This window comes from Mustela nigripes, chromosome 14 (assembly GCF_022355385.1).
Source record: "Mustela nigripes isolate SB6536 chromosome 14, MUSNIG.SB6536, whole genome shotgun sequence".
Taxonomy (NCBI): domain Eukaryota; kingdom Metazoa; phylum Chordata; class Mammalia; order Carnivora; family Mustelidae; genus Mustela; species Mustela nigripes.
The window spans coordinates 18,446,583-18,468,771 of record NC_081570.1 but is presented as its reverse complement, the minus strand read 5'-3'; the positions used below and the strand labels follow the sequence as shown (position 1 = coordinate 18,468,771).

The window sequence follows — 22,189 nt, the reverse complement described above, 5'->3', positions numbered from 1 at the left end:
GGCAACCTCTCATTGCCTGATGGTTCTATTTCAACCCCGCCTGAGGCCTCATACTCTCATGCCGGTCTTGGTGCAAGGCAGAGGCAGAACACCTCATCCACCTCCGATGCAGAGTAGGGAGGTGGGGGGGGTTAAGGGGTGTTGGTTGTGGAGGGAGCGGGGATGAAGGGTGGGGGTGGGGAGGGGGGCATCATGGACATACCTAGACGCGGCAGCAAATGCAACGGCCCGGGCAGCAGTAGCTTCTTCCAACTTCTTCCTCTTTTTCTCCTCCATTAATTGCTTTTCTACAAAACTTCGGGCTTCCTGCTCAGCTTTTAGCTTTTTCTCCAACTGGCTGATATTTTGTTTGTCTTTTTGCTTCATTTGCACAGCGTTATGTAATCTATATGGAAACGATTATCATACAGAGTTTCATTGTTAGAAATGCCCACTAGAAACTCTGGGGAAACGTGGCTCCTCTTTTGAACAGCAAATCATAAAAGTCAGCTTCCAGAGTGCCCGGAGAAAAACACATTGTCGTTATTCTTCAACAAGAGCAGCCTAACAAGATACAGAATAAGACCCAGCCTTTGCCCTACTATGGGAAGCGATCTACAGAAGGCACTCCAGAAAAAGGGATAAAACAAGTTTCTATCAGAGGGAAAGACTGCTGTACCACTAATTCTAGTTGTGCCCCAAAGCACCTTGAGAGAATTTTCATTGATCAAAGAACTACCAATGGAACCAGCCCCATGAAAGCCGAGGTAAAGGGTGGAAGAGGGAAGGTGGTTTTTTTTTTTTTTTTGGCCTGAATGTAGTTATGCTGTGGCCCTGCTGCAGCCTTTCCTTTTCCAGCTGTGAGCGGTCTTCTCCAAGTATCCCAAAACAGACCCTGGAGTTAGTCAGAGGGTGCTTAATTTCACAAAGAGATTTCAGCCGTACTCCCTTCCGTGCCTACTCCCACACCCAGCATTCCACATCAGTACAAGGTGAGTTCATCTCAGTGTATCAGCGTCAGGCGAGAGCCTTCACGTATATGGGTCAGAAGCAATGGAGAAGTTACGTGCTTATAAGCCTCTGGCTTTGAGTTATGTTCCTCCAGAATGTCGAAGGACTCCTCTATCAATGGAAGAAGCCCAGAGCCTATGATAGTAATCATTACCCCAGGCACACACTGCCGAAAGATTAAAAAAGGGGGGGGGGCAGATCAATACTGAGTCAAGAAGTAATTCCAGGATTGAATCAATGGGAAGTATAAACAAATTCAAACAGAAGAGCTGGTTTTTTGCTTGCCTCTTTTTAAATAAAATAAAAATTCAGGGTCATTTTTTGGGTCCCAGATATCAAAGTAAATAGAGTCTGTTCCTCTGGAAACTTTCATTCAAAGGAGCAGGATTTTCAAATCGTAGCAGAACAACTTCTGTCAATTTTACTTATAGTATCACAGAAGCTCAATGACTATTTTAAACTAAGAGAAGAACTTATTAAATGAAAAGAAAGAACAGTAACATTAGTAAACTGTGCTGTTGGGATGAAACAAGTTTTCGTAGGTTTTGTAACATGCTGAGTATCTGGTACTACGTTAAATATTTTAAATATTTCATTTAACACCCCTACGACCAGGTCCTCTTGTCATCACACCTCTTTTACTCCAACCCCTGGAACCACAGGAACAGTGAAACCGCCTGGTGGCGACTGAGGCCTCCGGGTGCACGTACTTGTTCTGCAGCAGCTCGTTCTCCTGCCGGAGCTGGCCCATTTCGGAGCGGATCCCCCGCTCGGTGCTGGACAGGGAGCTGATCTGACTGCGGAGCTCCTGTTCCACTTGTCTGCTGGCCTGCAGGTCAGCCTTTAACTTTTTAATGTCTTGTTCCAGCCTAGGAGAAGGAGAAATGTGGCATTTTCATCAGGGAAAGGGCACCCACAGGGCTCTGCGGGAGACCCTGGGTGACGTCCCAGACTTCCTGGGATTGGGTTGGGGGGTGGCGGGCAGTGGCATTAGACCCCCCGGGGCAGCTCCTGCCAGCAGCCAGACTCCTGTCTGCAACTGGCTTTTCACTGTGTGCTTCCTTCTGCCCCAGCCCCTACCCCTTCCCATGGCCAGAGAGTAACCTGTTTGCTCCGCATGCGGGGAGCACGGACACCCAGGTGCTTGTGAATTCCTGAGCTGCCAATAAAGGAGGAAGGGAAGGCAGAGAGAGGGTAGCTGAAGGCTTGGGTCCCCCAACACACACACACACACACACACACAGTGAATTTCCTATGCCCCCCTGCCCCCCCCAAATCCCCGGAAGGGAGATGTATCAGTAACGGTCAGCTCATGCCCCACTGGCTCTGAGATGATTCTGATACACCAGAATTTACCCTCTCAGATTCCCTTCCACCTTGGGCCCAGAGAACAAGAGTTTCTCAGGCAACCTCTGAAATTGCTAGCATCCTTGCTACATGATGTTCACACTTCCAGTGACTGTGACAGAGGAGCTTATTCAGCTCAACAACAGTGTGAACAGGAACCAATGACGCGCTCTGAGAATCGTAAGAGAATTCTACCTGTGAGCTGAAGCCCATCTTTTCTCTCCAGCTCCTTAACCTCTGTTCCATCTGTTTTCTCTTAGTATAGTAACAGCTTTATTTTAAGTGACACATTTTGGGGAGCTATCACATGCGCAGGTGGGCCTGAAGAGAGTCAACAGAAAGTATAAAACCCAGACTCTCTTCATCAGAGGGCTTTGTAATGTCACTAGAGGCCAACAAGTGACGATTTTTAGTGGTGAGACAGCAGCACAAGGAAGCTGGATTAAATACACGTGAGAAAGAGTAACAACTAGTACTTAATGAGAACTTAGGTGCTATACACTGTTTGTTCCACAGGCTTTACTGGTATGAACTCATTTAGTCAGCACAACCGTAGGCTAAAAGTTTGTTATTCCCACTCTTACAGATGAAGAGGGCTAGACTGGGGAAAGGCTCCAGCCCCAGGTGACACGGGCCCCAGAGCCCACCCTCTTCTCCAGCAGGCTGAGCCGTGGCCATGTCCTCCATAGCCGGGGATGGACGAGAAGTGCCACAGGAGTTCTGACAAGAGAAGATGGGAATTAGGTTGGGCCTGGAAGGCTGGGCAGGATTTGAAGAAGGGGAGGAGGGGCCACTCTAAACAAGGGGAAAACATGCTCAAAAGCTCAAAAGCCATAGATATTTGGGGACGGAACAATCAGTCTGGCCTCTGAGGAAACCGTGTACTCTGGGAACAGAGTGAGAAGGGGTAGAATGGGTCTGGAGGATGGGACTGTGGGGAACACTGAAGGTCAGGCCAAGGATGGCGGCTGGTGGCCTGAGGAGCTATGCTTTCTGACAAACGAAAACGCAGGCAAAAGTCAGTTTGCTCTGAAGAGACCCTTATGCATGTCGCAAATCCAAAATACCAGCAGAACCGAGATTTCTGGCGGGCAGTGTGACCTCTCCTTGGAACTGCCAGCACCACAGATGTAAGCCCTTACAGACATGTTTTATTAAGCACCAAGTCCCCAGGGCCCACCACAGTGAACAACACTTACTAAATATATGTTGCCTGGCCTCCCTTGGGAAACCAAAGAGCGGCTTTATTTACCCATCTACCTTTAGTCAACTGAAACAAGATCTCAAAAACAGAAAGTCGTAACACATTGATGGTCCTTTCCCAGGCATCGTAGCCTGTCTCCCTGTCCAGTGTACAGGAACAGATGAGAGACCTGGTTTTCCAGAAGCACGGCCTCGTCTCCTGACATAGCTCACTCCCCAGGGAAGGGTCACAAGTCAACATCACGCCACACTTTCCCTTTAGCCAGGGTTATCCCAGTTGAATGTGCTCCCAGAAGTGCTCTGAACAATTACAGACTGGCATTTATATCATCCCCACACCATCCCTCGTTCACCCGAAGTAACCCAAGGGATATCTTCCAAAACAGGTCGATGCTGTCAGGTTATCCCCATTAAGAAGATGGGTTGAAAAACGTGTTAGGTTATTCGTCTTTCTGGAGAAGTCGGTTTCAGTCTGAGGATTGCATTTCTAGTAGAAAGGGTGAGTTTCAAGAAGAGAATAAGGGCTTAGCATGGGGTTTAGGACCAGGATTCTAGATTCAGTTCTGATGCCAAGTCCGTGACCCTGGGCAAGGCATGTAACCTTCCAGGACTCAGTTTCCCCATTGTAGGCTAATGACCTCTAGAGTTCCTCCCGGCTCAGGCTAGGGTTTCTAGGCCTGACACACTTACAGCCGGCTGCTGATCTGCTTCTTCAGATTAGCAACCTAAGCTGTATCATATGCAGAGGCCCAGGAATCAAGTTCCACACAACCAGCCCACTGGGGCAAAGCACTGTCACAGATGGGAATGAGATCTGCAGAGGCTAGATGGCAATAATTTTGCAGTTATTATTTTGCACCTTTAATCTCTAAGGGCCCATTTTCCTACCCTGAACTAAGGATAATGACAATATTCTGAATGAAAATTTAGAGCTCCTTGAGAAAGGTAAAAACTCAAAGACTTAATGCACTTACGAGAACAAAAAAAAATACAAAATACTTTGAGTGTAACTTCTGGAGACCACCGAACCCTAAACAAAAATATATTTTCTGGGGTGCCTGGGAGGCTCAGTGGGTTAAAGCCTCTGCCTTCAGCTCAGGTCATGATCCCAGAGTCCTGGGATCAAGCCCCACATAGGGCTCTCTGCTCCGTGGGGAGCCTGCTTCCTCCTCTCTCTGCCTGCCTCTCTGCCTACTTGTAATCTCTGTCTGTCAAATAAATAAACAAAAATCTAAAATATATATATATTTTTTTTTCTTATGTAGAATTGTGAGATTTTTGTCAAAGACAATACAACAAAAATGGAACGATGTGGTTACCAGGGTTAGGAAAATTCCCAAGGTTTGTGCCCTTTGGTGAATGTGTGTTATAGTTCAAATAAAAAGTTTATTTTTAAAATAAAATAACTTAATTTCACAAAACAGAGAAGTAAAATTAAATTGCTTCAGGATTTTCAAAACTGCCACCAATTTTGTAAGACTCGGAATTACTGTTCTCCAAACAGCTGCGGCAGACCTGTGAGCGAACACCAGCATTCCCAGTTGAAGAGACTGGGGGAAACACCGCTTGGTGACACACAAGATAACTTTTGAGTGCTAAATGGAAAACTCTCAGGAATTTTTAAAACATATAAGGGGCCATTATATATGGTCTCTCAGAAAAAGCATTAATTTAACCTCGCATGTTAATTTAACCCAGCAGACTACATTTTAAATCTTAACTGAGGTAGGTGGTAAAATGATTTATAATCCCTTATTAGATCTATTTTTTTTTTAAGATTGTATTTATTTATTTGACAGAGAGAGAGAGAGAGAGATCACAAGCAGGCAGAGAGGCAGGCAGAGAGAGAAGGGGAAGCAGGCTCCCTGCTGAGCAGAGAGCCCAGTGAGAACCCTGAGAACATGACCTGAGCTGAAGGCAGAGGCTTAACCCACTGAGCCACCCAGGCACCCCTAGATCTATTTTTCATTGCAAAAGTGACGCGGAGTCCAGGCTAAACACTGCATACAACAGAAAAGTAAAAATACAGAATAAAAATGTCAGCAATTCTTAATCCTCTCAACCAGACAGAAGCACTCACTTCACCTTTGGTATGCTTCTGTCCTGCACGTGTCTTCTTTCTCTTTCTTCATACACGTCAGTATTTTTTAATGTTGATGTGACAGTACCATATATGCAGTCTGCATCTCGTCCGCACCGTTCCACATCATCAGAAATTATTCTGTTCTGTTTTTGGTTTTGTTTTAAGTCTGGCAAAGATTGTTTTGTTTTGTTTTCTTAAGTAGGCTCCATGCCCAATGTGGGGCTTGAACTCAGGACTCAGATCAAGAGCCGCTTGCCCTACTACTGACTGAGCCAACCAGGCGCCCCCAGAAAATTTTCATAAGCGATTTAATTGCTGCATAATATTCCACTGTATGGATGCACTATACAATCCTATTCTCTAAGATATATTTCAATTTTTGCATATGCTCAACAGAAAAATGTACACAAGTTTTAAAAAAGAATTATGTGAATTAGGAACTTGAACTGAACCAAGACAAAGTGCCAGGGACATTTATTAGACCAATAACTACTACTTGTCTTAATGGTATACTTAACCCTTTGGTGCTGAAGGTCAATACTTCCTAGATAAAATGCAGCTATATAATTTATTGGTGTGAAGCACCAAGAAGTACTGATTAAATGGTGTTAGAGGTTAATGCAAAATCTTCAAATGTATTCATGTGATATTATTAAAATGTCAATAGCTGTAATCTGAATGAGAAGCAAGTGGTCAGGAAGAAAATGAGGCAGATTTCTGTAAATAAAAAAGGAAGGGGGAAAGCAAACGCATCCACAAGCTCAGACCATTTTTATCAGACCTAAATCCTACTCTCTTCCCTACACAAAAGATTAAGATATAAAAGGGAACTTTACTCCAGAAGAAGTGCAATCTCATCCCCAAAAAAAGAAAAGGAAAGAAAAGAAATTGGGCCAGAGAGATCTTGACAAACTTTGGTAAGGCTCAGGCAGGAAGTCAATGCACTTCCTGCTTGCCCAACTCCCGTGGCCCCAGTGTGCACCTTCGCAAAGTTTGCCCAATGCTGTTACCACTTGGGATGCAGACAGGGCCCCTGGCAAAGCTGGAGTCCGAGTGCCTAACAAACATGCCCACTGGTGCCTAATTAGACAACCCAAGGTTCTAACCAACCCAAAATGTTACCTATTAGGTCCAGACACCTTTCCAAGTCACTTTTATTAATAATTTTAAAAGACAGCACCCAGGAGCACCTGGGTGGCTCAGTGGGTTAAAGCCTCTGTCTTCGGCTCAGCTTATGATCTCAGGGTCCTGGGATCAAGCCCTCCATCAGGCTCTCTGTTCAGTAGGGAGCCTGCTTCCTCCTCTCTCTCTGCCTGCCTCTCTACCTACTTGTGATCTCTGTCTGTCAAATAAATAAAATTTTAGGAAAAAAAAAAAAAAAAGACAGCACCCAACTTGTAACCTGTGAAGTGACCTCTGACCCCCAGACTGGCTCAGTCACAGCAGGAGGTGGGCTCGGTTGGAGCAGCCCTTACTCAGGCAGGCGGCCTTCAAAGCCCAATTACTGGCCAAGGTGAGGATCCCTCTTAATTGCTCCAAACCCGAACCCTAGCTCACCTTCTCCCTCATCCCACCCAAAGAGAGTACATTGTCATATGACTGTCTGATAATTATTTTACATTTACATTACGTTACATTTTATTTATTTTTTTTTTTTAAAGATTTTATTTATTTATTTGACAGAGATCACAAGTAGGCATAGAGGCACAGAGGCAGGCAGAGAGAGAGAGGAGGAAGCAGGCTCCCTGCCAAGCAGAGAGCCCGATGCGGGACTCGATCCCAGGACCCTGAGATCATGACCTGAGCCGAAGACAGCGGCTTAACCCACTGAGCCACCCAGGCGCCCCACGTTACATTTTAATAAGGGGTGATCTCCTAGCTGACCAGAAGAATGAGGCTTAAACAGTAGCCTTCCAGGCGGGCTAAGGAGGAAAAATATCTCTGAGTATCTTGAAGTACATACGCCTGGTAGTAAAACAAAGTACAGTATTCAAGTGTCAGTTTTTAGTTGAAAGGGGTATTGTTTTAAGTATCTGAAAAGGTAGGGAGATACTTGTGTCTAAATGTCTGTAATCCTTATCTTCTGTGAATTACTGGAATTACAGCCCACAGTACTGTGACTTCACTGAAGGTGTAAAAGTCTCCAATGGGTATTGCCAATAACTTCAGGGTTTTAGAAATCCTGAGGCTTTATGAGCTCAGAGAACTAGAAGGCTTTGGGGGCAGTAAATTTCCCTAGGAAGTAAGTCCTGCAGAAAAGGAGAGCTTTTTTTCAGCCAGGACTTCACCTAGGGATGACTAGGTTCCCCAGATCCGCAATGAGTCACACTCTATACCCACTCCAGAAAACCACCGAAGTGTAGTTTCTAGGGCTGCTGGTCTGACCCCATCAGAAAGGCGAGGAGCCTCCGCTCTGCTGGTTATCTCTGAACCCTAAAGAGCTAGTGACAGAGAGGCTATGGCTCTGCAAGACAACACAGAACTGGAAGTAACAAGCATCAGCAAGGACGTGGAGAACAGGGAACGCTTAGGCACTGTGGCTGGGAGCGTGAACTGGTGCAGCCGCTCCGGAAAACAGGATGGAGGCTCCTCAAAACACTAACCACAGAAGTACCATAGGATCCAGTAATTCCACTTCGAGTATTTATCCGAACAAAACGAAAACACTAATTGAAAAGACATATGCACCCTATGTTTACTGCAGTGCTATTTACAATAGCCGAGATATGGAAGCATCCTAAATGTCTACCGAGAGATAAAACGTAAAGGTATATGGTGTATATATACACAATGGAACACCGACCGGCCATTAAAAAAAAAAAAAAAAGAATGAAATCTTGCCATTCGCAACAACATGGATAGACCATGTTATTGGTCTAATACCAATAATACTGGTCTAATACCAGAAGATATTATGCTAAGTGAAATAAGCCAGACAAAGACAAATACTATATGATTGCACTTATATGTGGAATCTAAAAAAAACGAACAAACAAAACAGAGAGAAACAGACTCTTAATATAGAGAACAAACTGGTGGTTGCCAAAGGGGAGAGAAAGGATGAAATAGGTGGAGGGGATTAAGAGGTATATGCTTCCAGTCATAAAATAAATAAGTCCGGGGGATAGAAAGTATAGCATAAGGGATAGAATCAATAATATCACAATACACTTACCACAGTCAGCATTTCATAATGTATATAATTGTTGAATCACTATGTAATACATAGTGATTCAGCTCTACTTCAATTAAAAAAAAAAAAAATACAACCTCGGACACCTGGGTGGTTCAGTTGGTTAAGCGTCTGTCTGCCTTTGGCTCAGGTCAAGATCCCAGGGTCCTGGGATAGAGTTCTATATCGGGCTCTCTGCTCAGCGATGAGTCGGCTTCTCCCTCTTACTCTTCCTCTGTTCTCTCTCTCTCTCTCTCAAATAAGTAAATAAATTAAATCTTGAAAAAAAAAAAAAACTTATAACCCTGCGTGCTCTATAAGAAAAGGGGCTTCGGAGATCATCTCCAAATTATACAGCCAAATAACTGAAAGATGGATGCTTCTAACAAACCGTCGCACCAGCCAAAATTACCTACTCCTTGTTTCCAGACATCTTCTGCCTTTAATTAGACCACCCTGTGGGGGAAGAATGGCCTCCAATTTTCGAACTACACTCTTCAAGGCCCAGTTAAAAAAGAAAAACAAAAACTAAACAAACTCTCCACCATCAGGTGCTGATCTCCAGGGCTCAAAGTTTTGTCTCCCTCTGAAATCTGAAAGCCCTTACTGTTGGTGCTTCTTGTTTGGCACTAAACCACTGCCCTGGGCTGTTTTTAAATTTGTTTTGGTTTTTAATCTTTTCCTGTGTATGTATCTTATTTTTACAAACACTATACATTCTTTGAAGCCAAGGACTGTGCTACAAAATTAGAAGCTGGGACTGTACTTCTGAAGTTTCTTCCAATCCTTACAGGCCTCTGTCTCTAACCCTCACTCTTTGTCCATCTCCCCAGTGCTAAGAACAGGGTCAGGTCTACCTACAGCAGACCACCCGATTCTTAGTTTAATAGTGGCTACAGGAGACAGGGGCAAATGGATGTCTGCTTTTCAAGAAGGCAGGTGAACATGAAAAGAATGAATGAAAAGCAACTGTTTCATCTTGGTAAGGACCTAATTCCATTAGGAGATCCCCTGGTATACATTAATTATACAAGACAAGACTTGTTTAGGACCACACAGTTGTCTATGCAGAACACTGAGCTCATGCATTAAAGCTCTGTCCCCAGAAGAAATAGTATTTATCCTCTCCACCAACTCCCTCCCCTCCCCTTTCCAGGGCATTCTCACTGGCAGGAAGGACAGCATGGGACATGCACATAAAAACCCAAATGCATTTCATCTCCAATAAGGCGTACACTAACCTGAAGCTGTTCCAGCATGTTCTATAGACCACATCTTTGGAAACAGTGAAACAAAGCTGCCTCAGGTCTCACTGTGGTCACTACAATTGCTTACTAGGCACAAGTATCAAAAAATAAGCAAAAGCTTGATGATTACCAAGTAAAACCATATGACAGGGGGGCCTGGGTGGCTCAGTGGGTTAAGCCTCTGCCTTCGGCTCAGGTCATGATCCCAGGGTCCTGGGATCAAGCCCCGCATTGGGCTCTCTGCTTGGTAGGGAGCCTGCTTCCCCCTCTCTCTCTGCCTGCCTCTCTGCGTACTTGTGACCTCTCTCTCTGTTGTCAAATAAATAAAATCTTAAAAAAAAAAAAAACATATGACAAAGTAACTTATGTCTCTGCTCCCTAATCTGTCAAACACAAATGGTAAACACATTTCATCAAGAACGCAACAAGAGAAAAGGAATCCGAGAGGCATTCACATATGGTCATATAGGGAAACTGACTTCTTCAGATCCTTAAAAAATAAAGCTGTGAGTGCTAGGACTAATATTTTTAATAAGGTTCTTAAAGGATGTGGTCAGATTTGATCATTTGTATCAAAAGTCTTTAAAATATTTTTATCTGTTGATGCAGTGCCCCACTCCCTGACACTCATTAGGGACCTAGAGAGACACACACAAAGACTTATGTAACAGTGTGCTTGTTGCTGCATTATTTCTAATAAGAAAGAAATCAGAGACACTTAAATATTCAACAGATGACTGGCTAATTGTATATTCATGTGTCTGACTGACAGACAACCATTAAAAAACCAATAAGGAAGAATATTTGATGACATAGGAGAATGCTCATGATACAGTCAGTGAAAAAGACAAGTTACAAAACATTATGGGTAAAAAAATGTGTGTGTGTGTGTGTGTGTGTGTGTGTAATGGAATATTACACAGCCATCAAAAAATGAAATCTTGCCATTTGCAACGACATGGAAGGAACTAGAGGGTATTATGCTGAGCGAAATAAGTCAATCAGAGAAAGACAATTATCATATGATCTCTCTGATATGAGGAATTTAAGAGGCAGGGCAGGGGGACGTGGGAGGAAGGGAAGGGAAAAAAATGAAACAAGATGGGACCAGGGAGGGAGACAAACTGTAAAAGACTCTTAATCTTAGGAAATGAGCAGGGTTGCTGGGAGGTGGGGGAGGAAGGATAGGCTGGTTGGGTGATGTACATTGGGGAGGGTATGTACTATGGTGAGTGGTATGAACTGTGTAAGACTCATGATTCACAGACCTGTACCTCTAAAGCAAATAATATATGTTAATAAATTTAAAATAAATAAATAAATAAATAAAACATTACACATAGTATGAGCTCCATCTGTAAAAAGACTGTGCGAGAGAAAAAAGACTGGCAGGATATATAATAAGATAGTGACTATCTCTTCTTGATCTTCAAAATTGGATATAATCCTTCTCCTAATACCCTCCATGTTATGAGAAGGAAAGGAAAAGTGAATGGGGGTAAATCAGGGGGAGACAAACTATGAGAGACTGTGGACTCTGAGAAACAAAGTGAGGGTTATGGAGAGGAGGAGGGGGCTGGGGGTTGGGTGAGCCTGGTGGTGGGTATTAAGGAGGGCATGTATTTCATGGGTGTGGTGCATAAACAATGAATCTTGGAACAATGAAAATAAAATTAAGATGTTAAAATATTGGATATAATCAATATATAGAAAAATTTTTTAACATTTTATTATTTTATAATTGGGAGACAAGTTATTTTAAAAGACAAGGCTATAATGACATATCACCTCCTACCTATAAGAATGGCTAAAATCAACAATACAAGAAACAACCAGCAGTTGGCAAGGAGGTAGAGAAAGGAGAACCCTCTTGCACTGTTGGTGGGAAGACAAACTGGTGTAGCCACTCTGGAGAACAGTATGGAGGTTCTCAAAAGTTAAATTTGGAACTACCCTATGACCCAGCAACTGCACTACTAGGTATTCACCCAAAGAACAAAAAAATACTAATTCAAAGGGATACACGCATCCTGATGTTTACAGCAGCATCATCTACAATAGCCAAATTATGGAAACACCCCATGTGTCCACCGATTGATGAATGGATTGATGAATGTGATTATAATATCCCCAATGGAATATTACTCAGCCACAAAAAGAATGAAATCTTGCCATCTGCAACCACATGGATGGAGTAAAAAAATACCATGCTAAGCAAAATAAATCAGAGGACATATACCAAATGATTTCACTCATATGCGGAATTTAAGAAACAAAACAAATGAGCAAAGTTGGGGGATGAGAAAGGGACAAACCAAGAATCAGACTCTTAACTAAAGAGAACTGCTGGTTACCAGGGGGAAGGGGGATGGGGGGATGGGCCGAATAGGTGATGGAGACAAGGAGTGCACTAATCATGATGAGTATCGGGTCCTGCATGGATGTGTTTAATCGCTTTGCTGTACACCTGAAACTAATACTACACTGTATGTTAACTAACTGGAATTTAAATAAAAACTTTTTAAAAAAAAGCAAAAGAAGAGGCTGTTAATCTGCTTTCTATGGCTTTTCAATGTTCACTATTACTCTTGGATTTGTCCATGTCATTGGTCAGTTTCAGAATAACCTGAAAGCCTTAGGGAAAGTCCAACTCTTTTACTTTATAAACTTTTTAGGTCACTCCAGAAAAGGGGGAATTTAACCTTCTGGAATAGAGAATGCCTCACTTCCTGAATCTATATCAACTACTTCTTATTCATCAGTTCCTATCAAAATAATAGTTTTTCAGGGTGCCTGGGTGGCTCAGTGGATTAAGCCTCTGCCTTCGGCTCGGGTCATGGTCCCAGGGTCCTGGGATCAAGCCCCGAATTGGGCTCTCTGCTCAGCGGGGAGCCTGCTTCCCCCTCCCTCTCTGCCTGCCTCTCTGCCTACTTGTGATCTCTGTCTGTCAAATAAAAAAAATAAAATCTTTAAAAAAAAAAAAAGTTTTTCTAAATCTAGACTCCAGAGCTACAATCTATTGCCCTGGTTTGGCTCCCTCTGCAAAGGGGAGAGCAGGCATCGCTCTGACATCAGGCTTCATGGCATATACACATCATAAGGGATGGTGCTGGGAGGTCAGATTCTAAACCAGCTGGCCTGTGAAGTCGGAAAAGCCAGCATCTAGGTCCCGAACTTTGGTGTATTTTATGTTCCAAGAACACAGCAGAGGAACATCTTGGTGTGGAAGAAGTCACCAGTCCTAGGCACAGGAGGGCTAAGCTGCTCTCCGTACTGTATGGCTTGAGGAATACCAGACACCCAAACCACCCTTCTCATCACACGGCTTCCTGTCCTTTCTCCTTGTATGTGCTCTGAAAGTCTCACAGTCAGGTGTGTGCATTCAACTAGATAGGGAGTGGTCTCTGACCAGGGTAGGGGACCTCATCCACAGGTGCATGTTTTCCAGGAATGCCATGAACTAAAGGAAAGGAGAAGGCAAAAAGCTCCCATTAATAATACACAGCAGATTAGTTCATGGGATTTACCAGATATTTCCTAATAGAAAAGTCCTTCTAGGAGTCAAGTTTTGATTGGTGGGGCCAGGGGGTAGGAGGGAACAAAATACAAGAATAACAGGAAGGTCAGGTGCAGAGCTTCCAAACTGGTCAGTCAGTCTGGCCCAGAAACATGTTTTGTTTGACCCTCCTCAACTTTATAACTGGGAGATTTGACATAGATATCTATCTTTGGCATCTCTTCAAAATCTCAGAAGACTTAGCACCACTAGGCCAGCCATTCTCCATGGTGACGACTGGCTGTCCCACTGGAAGGGTATGTGCTCCCAGACTCCCAGGGGCCACGTGCAGAAGTGACTGGAAATGATGGCACCCCTGGCCTGCCCGCCTCGTGCCTGTGCCCTGTCCTGCTCCTGCAGGAGTTAGTCTCTAACACCAGCTCTAGGGTGGGGGTTGAGAGGAGGGAGTAATAAGGGCAACAGTCTTTTCCAGTTCATTATTCTGTGTTTCTTTGTCCAACCTGTTAACAACACGCCACCCAGAGAGGCGACATGTACCTTAGGAGACAGAAGAGCTGTCATTCTTCCCATAAAAGAGAAACTAAAACTTGTTCTAGTCCTGAGAGTCCTGGTTGGCTAAGAAAAAGGTCTCAGAGATTTGCAAAGACTGAATGCCCACGCTAGCTGTCAAAGGATCCAAACGGCTGGTTTCTAAATGATAGCGTGAGTAACATTTAAAGAATATAGTTCCTTTTCCTCGGAGCACATCCCCTTCAGGGAATCCACCCCTAATCCCCTTAGTTGGAAATCTCAATTCATCATGTGCCAGCAGGGGCACTGACTCAGAATCTGACACAGAGTTTTACAGTAGTTCCTTCTAAATTCTAGGGAGGAAACTTTCCAACTGCCTAACTAGAAATCCCTGTTTTGTTAGAATAAACGCTCAGTACTCAACATAAAAATGTTCCTAACGTGGACTCCCTGCCCCAAATAATTTGTGTACTTTATAATTTATCCATACAATATAATTATCTTCTTTGATCACCTGGATATGAAGATATTAGGTAAACCACTGCCTTAAATTCATTGATACCTTGTTTCTCAAAAACTGGTTTTCAAGTCACAACCTAGCCTGGTTTAAGTATAAAATTATCATGCTTCTATTACCACATTTATATCTCAGAATATTATAGTTTTAAATCACTGTAATGGTTAATATAAACTCAGACTATATTATGAATTAACATAAACAAAACTAACCAAGTAAAACCCTACAGGTTCCGTAAATACTGGGAGCGTGGCAGAAATGGTGATAAATCATGCCTGCTTGGAGGCAATGCTACACAAACATGAATCAAAAACATTTTCCCACAGAGACAGAAAACAAACACGCTAAACTTACTAAATAGAACGATGGCTCTACAACTTCTTTTTTGCACTTAATAACTTCCAGATAATTTGACAGCAGCTATTTCCAACATGTTTAATTTAGTTAGAACCTCTCACTGTCCGGTTTTCATAATCTGCACTCTAAAATTTCAGCTAAGAGTAAGACCACTCCATGTCAGTTTCTCAGTGCACCTGCAGCAGCCCGGCAGCCAGCACTCGCTGGGAAAGCGGCCAGGGTAAACCCCCAAAGCCTGATCCCTGGCCCCCAAGATCAGATTTTCTCATGCAAACTATTTCTGACACACAGCAAACTGTATTCAAAGGCAAAAGAGAACAATCAAATGGACCATTCTCCCTCTCGCACCAGAAATGATACATAAGCAGTCAACACCCTTTCTAACCTGGGAACTGCCTTGGAGCAGAACTGTGGGATCTGAGCTTCCTCTCCAACTACCACGGGGACAAGGAGAATGCCCAGGGCTGCGGGGTGGGAAGAGAGAGGGCGAGACTCACCAGGAGAGATGAGTAAGACAAGCAAACTGAGATGTTGTCCTCCAAGTTCTTGGCCGCGGTGTGTGTTGTGCTAAGATTCCCTGGCCCCGAAGCACCACAATCAACCCAATGCCAGAGCAAATGGCTTTTTTCTGAGAGCAGTTCCTTGGAGGAGTTTTCTCTCTTTGTCCCTTGTAAGTTCCAGACATTCTTGGACCTCCTGCACAGCCTTAGAAAACGGTACTGGGTGCCTGGGTGGCTCAGTTGGGTAAGAGTCTGACTCTTGATTTTGGCTCAGATCATGATGTCAGAGCCTGTGTAGGGCTCTGTGGTCAGTGGGGAGCCTGCTTGAGATTCCGCTCTCACTCTCCTTCTGCCCTCCCAACATCCCCCCCATAATAAAACACTCAAAAATAATAAAAAATAAGTTTTTTAAAAAGAGAAGAGTACTGATAGAGTACTAAATTTCAAAACTTCCTAGGAAATACCAAGGAAAGGGGCTTAGAGTAGAAAGCATTCTATTTTTTAGAAATAAGACTGTTAACAACCTAGTCCAGAGCAACAAATAGTAGGACACTGGATGTTTGTGCTTGACCTGGTCTGATGGAACATTTAGCTTTTCTCACGTCAAAAGCCTCTCTGAGCGCACAACTCCACTTTGAACCACACTGCACTGTACTTACTGATGCTCATCGTTTTCTCCCCCTCTTTCTAATATTTTCCCTGCACAAAGCTAATACTCACTCAACAAGTATTTATTGACTATCTGCTCTGTCTACCATGGTAGATAAGAGAAAAGGAGGTCCCTGACCTCACTGAGCTTACACTCCATTATGGACATAACAAGCCTGTGTAAAAATTCACACTACATAGAAATGGACCGTACAGGAAGTAAATATCCCCTATCATCAACTACAACTGACCATCTGGTACGTACTATTTCAAATAATTTTCTGTGTACTTGAGAACTACATCCACCCGTATTTTGTAATATATAATATTTTGCTACTTCCTCCCCTTTAATAATCAATCTTGGAGTCTTTCCATTATCTTTTTTTAAGATGGGTTTCCATCTTTCAAGAGAATCCTTTGTACACTTTCCCCTCCACACCAATGTGATTCCCCACTTAGGACTCTTCAGGACTTGGGGGAGGGCTGGAATAGTCCATAAAAATGCCATCTCCCCTGGGGCACCTGTTCCATAGATTGCTCATAGGCTCTACCTCCTGAACTGACTGCTCTGTCTTGTTTCTTCCCCACAGTCGGGTTGGCCTGTATTCTCGCTTTGTGCCAACAATCTCGGGTTCCATGTACTGAACCTCTTCCCCGCCTTCTGCTTCAGCATGGCACCAGCAAGTTCCTTGCCCTTCTTTGCCCCTGGAGCTAGGAGCCAGCCCTGCTTACTCCTAACCCTGAGATGGGCAAGTACCTGCAAAGCTTCCTGCAAGGGACAGGAAAGATGGGCAGCTGTAAGAACTGATGCCTCTTTGTTCTTCTGGTGTATAGCATCTGCCCCTAATTTTCCTTATTGCTTTGAAAAGCTTTTCTAAGATGAAAAAATAAGAGTTTCCTGGATTCTCTCTTTACATGGGTCTTTTTTAGTTATTTACACCAAGTCCTAGTAAATCCATGGACTTTATATTAAATATCAGTATCCAAAAATATGGCCCTTTCTTTTCAAAGGATATATAATTTTTAGTTGTGCATGGACATCTTGAAATGTGGGGAAATGAAAAATAAGAAGTACTGTACATTGTCTCTTCTTGTCAGTGTACCTGGGTGGCTCAGTTGCTTAAGCCCCTGCCTTGGGCTCAGGTCGTGATTCCAGAATCCTGGGATCGAGTCTCGAGTTGACCTCCCTGCTTGCTGGGGAGTCTGCCTCTCACTCTGCCCCTCTCTGCCCGTTCCTGCTCTCTATCTCTCAAACAAATAAAATCTTAAAAAACAACAACAACAACAAAAAACCTGTTTTCTGTTGTTTTTCCCTAAAGAGCAAGACCACGCCCCAGAGGTTTATATAAGTCAGAGGCTATACAACAATCTCAAATGATAGTATTTGAAAGAAAAGATTAAATTCAGAAATACAAAAGACTGTGAACTGCTAGTTATACCACACTTGGGCAGTCTGTGCCACCAGCAAGTCCAGTCAAAGGGGGAAACTGGCTGTTTTTAGCTTTGGCTACTTTTGTCTCCTTTTTTAAGCTAAACCTAAAAATCGTAAATGCAAACAGAAGGTTTATTTGGGCTAGAAAGTGGAATGAAGAGCACTGACATTGTGCTTAATGGAACCCACCAGCTTAAACTAGACAGGAGTCACAAACACATGACACCCTGCTAAAACACAATACTAATCAATATACTCATTGATGGCCTAGAACATTATATACCCATTTAATAAAATATGTTGTCATCAATATATATGCTCCAAACAGATTTCTCTAAGATCCAGATATGGTAATATAAGTTAGTCCCTGGGCATGAATGTTCAATGCTCCTCAGTATAAGTGTTTCTGTATCCCTCTGAGGCAGGGCCACCACTGGCTGAGAGATTATCTAAAAAATCCTGATAAACACTTTCTCCTCTATCTCCCTATTTCAAGTCTCCAAATAAGCAGGATTATACAAACAAACTAAGATTTAAATGACTATATTTTGGTGTGCTTAAAATAACCAAATACAGGGACGCCTGGGTGGCTCAGTGGGTTGAAGCCTCTGCCTTCTACTCGGGTCGTGGTCCCGGGGCCCTGGGATCAAACCCCACATCGGGCTCTCTGCTCAGCGGGGAGACTGCTTCCCTTCCTCTCTCTCTCTGCCTGCCTCTCTGCCTACTTGTGATCTCTGTCTGTCAAATAAATAAATAAATAATCTGTTAAAAAAAAATAACCAAATACATTTAGAGGAATGAAAGAGTGAGTATCCAATATAGTATAGCTTTCGCCAGATTTCCATGTTTCCCTGAAGAGAGGGCTCTCCCCAGCATTCTTGCTTCAGACTTTCTCCAGAACTTACTGTCATGGCAATGTCCAAACCCCAGGATCCCAGGCCATCCAAGCTGTCACTGATGACCTCTCCTCAGGGGAAGCTGATAGTTACATCCCTGGTCTCAAATCTTCTAGTTCAGGGCTCTCAGGTCTGCAGGTGACAGTTAGCCTACTCGAGAATTATCCCTCCCAAAAGGGCAAATTCCATGCTGGGTGGGTCCCAGCTGTCTGAACCAGAGTAACTCCCAAGCTAGCCCTAATCAGAACTGAGTTCTCAGAGACTCTGTAAGCATTCAAGGGTATGAGTGGATGGCCCCTTTATGTTCTGAGATTAAGTACACCCTTGTGTCTTTGGGTAAGAGCAGAGAATTTTAACAACACTTAGAACAGCATCTCTATAAAAAAGGAAATGAATGAAATCGGAATAATTCATGAATTAATAATATATGAATTCTGAAGTTCTAAGCATTTCTTCTATAGATCTTAGCCATGAGAACTTAAAATCTAGGTCTGGTGCCAATCCTTGAGCCAGCTTTAGTTGTATGTACACTTAAACAAAAACACAAAAGCAAAAATATAAAGTAGAAAAATAAAGCAGGTTGATAAACCTCTTTAAAGCAGCATGGTTAGAACAAAAGTGGAAATCAAGAAGAAACTCCAGTCTGGTCCCAGCACTCCGACCACAGCTTGGTCACCTGGACTAGCCATTTAAACTTCCAGGGCTCATTAACTTCATTGATACAAAGACAGGGTTGAGGACGCTGGTCTCGATGCCTCTGATAAATCTTTCAGCTCCAAAAAAATAATCACCATTCTAAATTACACTCAGTTTTGTTAAATGCATCTCCACTAGGCAAACTGTGGAACTTTTCCTTTGTGAATCTTCATACCAGATACTATTCAACTATATTAAAGTCAGAGGTGATCTCTTATTAAGAACAAGCACTAAAAATAAAAAAGATGAATCTTCTGTCTTGGCTACCGAAAAAAAAAAAAGCAGGGCGGGGGACTAGAATAAAAAACCAGAAATAGACTTTTGTTTCAACATTTCTACAGAATATGGATCACTTTACATCTTTTTTTTTTTTTAATTTTTAATTTTTTTATAAACATGTATTTTTATCCCCATGGATCACTTTACATCTTGTAGTCAATTTTAAATTCTCTTCCTTGACCAGGAAAGTGAAACAAGTAACAGTCAGCAAGAAGAATCCCTCCAAGGGACGCCTGGGTGGCTCAGTGGGTTAATCCTCTGCCTTCAGCTCAGGTCATGATCTCAGGGTCCTGGGATCGAGCCCTGTATCAGGCTCTCCACTCAGCGGGAAGCCTGCTTCCCCCTCTCTCTCTCTGCCCGTATCTCTGCCTACTTGTGATGTCTGTCTGTCAAATAAATAAATAAAATCTTAAAAAAAAAAAAAAAAGAATCCCTCCAGTCTTGGGCTGTATTTGAGAGGGAGCTTAATGCCAAGTGCACACAAAACCGTCATCTCTTTTGCTTGCGGGCCCTGAAACTGCAGGAAAGTGGCTCAGGTGACACCCTGACCTAGCCCATCTTCAAGTGACTGCTGAAGGATCTCACAGACCTGCCATGGAATATTCCACATCAAGGGAAAAGAGGGTGATACTAAGTTGGCAAAATGAGCTTGATATAATTTTTTTTAAGATTTTATTTATTTCTGGGGCGCCTGGGTGGCTCAGTGGGTTAAGCGTCTGCTTTCGGCTCAGGTCATGGTCCCAGGGTCCTGGTATCGAGACCTGCATCGGGCTCCTTGCTCAGCGTGGAGCCCGTTTCTCCCTCTGCCTGCTGCTCTCCCTGCTACTTGTACTCTCTGACAAATGAATAAATTAAAATCTTTAAAAAGAAAAAAAATTTTTATTTCTTTGAGAGAGAGCGTGCGAGCAGGGAGGGGCTGGGGGGAAGGGAGAAAAGAATTTGAAGCAGACGCCACCATGAGCACGGAGCCTGACTCGCTGCAAATTCGGACCTGATCCAAAACCAAGAGTCAGATGCTTAACCAACTGTGCCATCCAGGCACCCTTCAAATATAATTTCAGTGAAAAAAGTTGGATACAAAAACTATACAAATGCTATGGCCGCAGCTATATATGTTTAGTTGATGAAAAGAACAGTGATTCGTGTCATGTGGTGGGACCATTCCCCCTTTTCTCTGCCTAAATTTTCTGTAACTTTTTTGATATTTAAAATGTTTTAAAATTGACCACTGAAGAGAAAAATGTAAACAAATCTCATTCTAATTTACATTATTCCCAGCACTTAGTAAAATAAGTGAACTTCTTCATTGCTTTTTCTGTTTTTATCTAGAATTTTTCTCAGGTCAGAATTAAAAATATTTGGGCTACCCACATTACACATCGTTTCTAAACATCTTGGGTAAAGAGCTCAAAAATCAAGCTGGCAGAAATCAGGTCATTTTGTAAGATGTATTTTTCAAATAAAAAGGGGACTTTGGACTGGCTTTCACAGGTTCCCAATCTCTTCCTGGGCAGGATCCTAAAGAAAACACTTATTCCCAATGTCCCACCTTCCCCCACCATTCCTAACCTTAGCAGGCTATCAGCATCCTTTTTCTGTGCAGGGCTAGACAGTGACTATCTTCACCTTTATAGGCCATACCGTCTCTGTGGCTACTACTCAACAGCCACTGTAACACAAAAGCAGCCACAGATGTGGTGTGCCTGGCGGGGGGGTAAGCCTCCACCTCTTGGTTTCAGCTCAGGTCATGCTCTCGGCATCAGGAGATCCAACCCCACTTCAGGCACGTAGCTCAGTGGGGAGTCGGCTTGACATTCTCTCTCTCCCTCTCCCACGGCAACTCCCCACCCTGCCCCGCACGCATGTGTTTTCTCTCTTTCAAATAAATAAATAAATCTTTTTTAAAAAGGCAGCCACAGACGCTACATAAATGAATGAGCGTGGTTGTATTCCAGTAAAACTATTTTTTACAAAAACAGGCAGTGAGCCAGATTTGGCCTGTGAGCAGTAGCGTGCCAGCCTGTGGTCTACACACCCTGGAGAGCACAGATGGGGCTCAGAGGGATGGAGAAAAGACCTGAAGGTCTACTTGCTCCTCCTAAGGAATGGCTGTCAAACCTTTGTACAGCCACACTGATCTAAAAGAATTCTCTTTGAAAGTGTTACTGATGAATTTTTCCACCAAAAGTCACAGAATGTGGCAGTTCCCAGCCACATTACCTGTAGAATGATACCTACAGAATGTTTTGCAATTAATTTACTATTAATAATACAGGACTGGTTTTTCAAATGATTTTTTTAAAAAACATTTATAAAACAAGAAGCAGTAGATCAGTCTTTTCCCAACAGCCAGCCTGGCCAGCACACAATCCTGGGCATGTCTGCTGTAGCAAAGGAATCACGTACCCACTGTGTGTTTGCATCAGGAGCCTTCCAGGGCGCTGCATCCAGCCCCTCTCCGTCTTAAAATAACAATCCCTTTCTCCAGCTAACAACTCAACATGTCAGGTTTGGATCAGTTATAGTCTTACTAGTATCCATCAAAGCACGTATGAAGTCAAACAGGAGGAAATGCGAGATAGCCAAGAAGGGCAAGAGGAACTGGTAAGGCCTCCTACAACCATGCTGAATAATTGCTCACATACTCTTCTTTTTTATAAACATGCACTGTCGTTCATCTTAGAAAAACTGGAAAATGCATGAAAGTAAAAAGAAAAATTAAAGCCCCAATACTATCATGAGACAATAACTATTGTTATCATTTTAGTTCCATTCCCTCCAAGTTATTTTTCTGT

General features: G+C 43.1%; 1 protein-coding gene across 1 annotated transcript in view; it reads right to left on the bottom strand.

The window, feature by feature from the left end:
* The window catches only part of MACO1 (macoilin 1), a 62,984-nt gene that overhangs the window by 12,640 nt on the left and 28,155 nt on the right, over nt 1-22,189 (bottom strand). Inside the window, exons 7-8 of the mRNA XM_059376699.1 lie at nt 1,701-1,859; nt 203-385 (exon numbers count right to left, since the gene is read on the bottom strand). Of these exons, the coding sequence (XP_059232682.1) occupies nt 203-385; nt 1,701-1,859 (342 nt within the window). The remainder of the gene's footprint in view (nt 1-202; nt 386-1,700; nt 1,860-22,189) is intronic.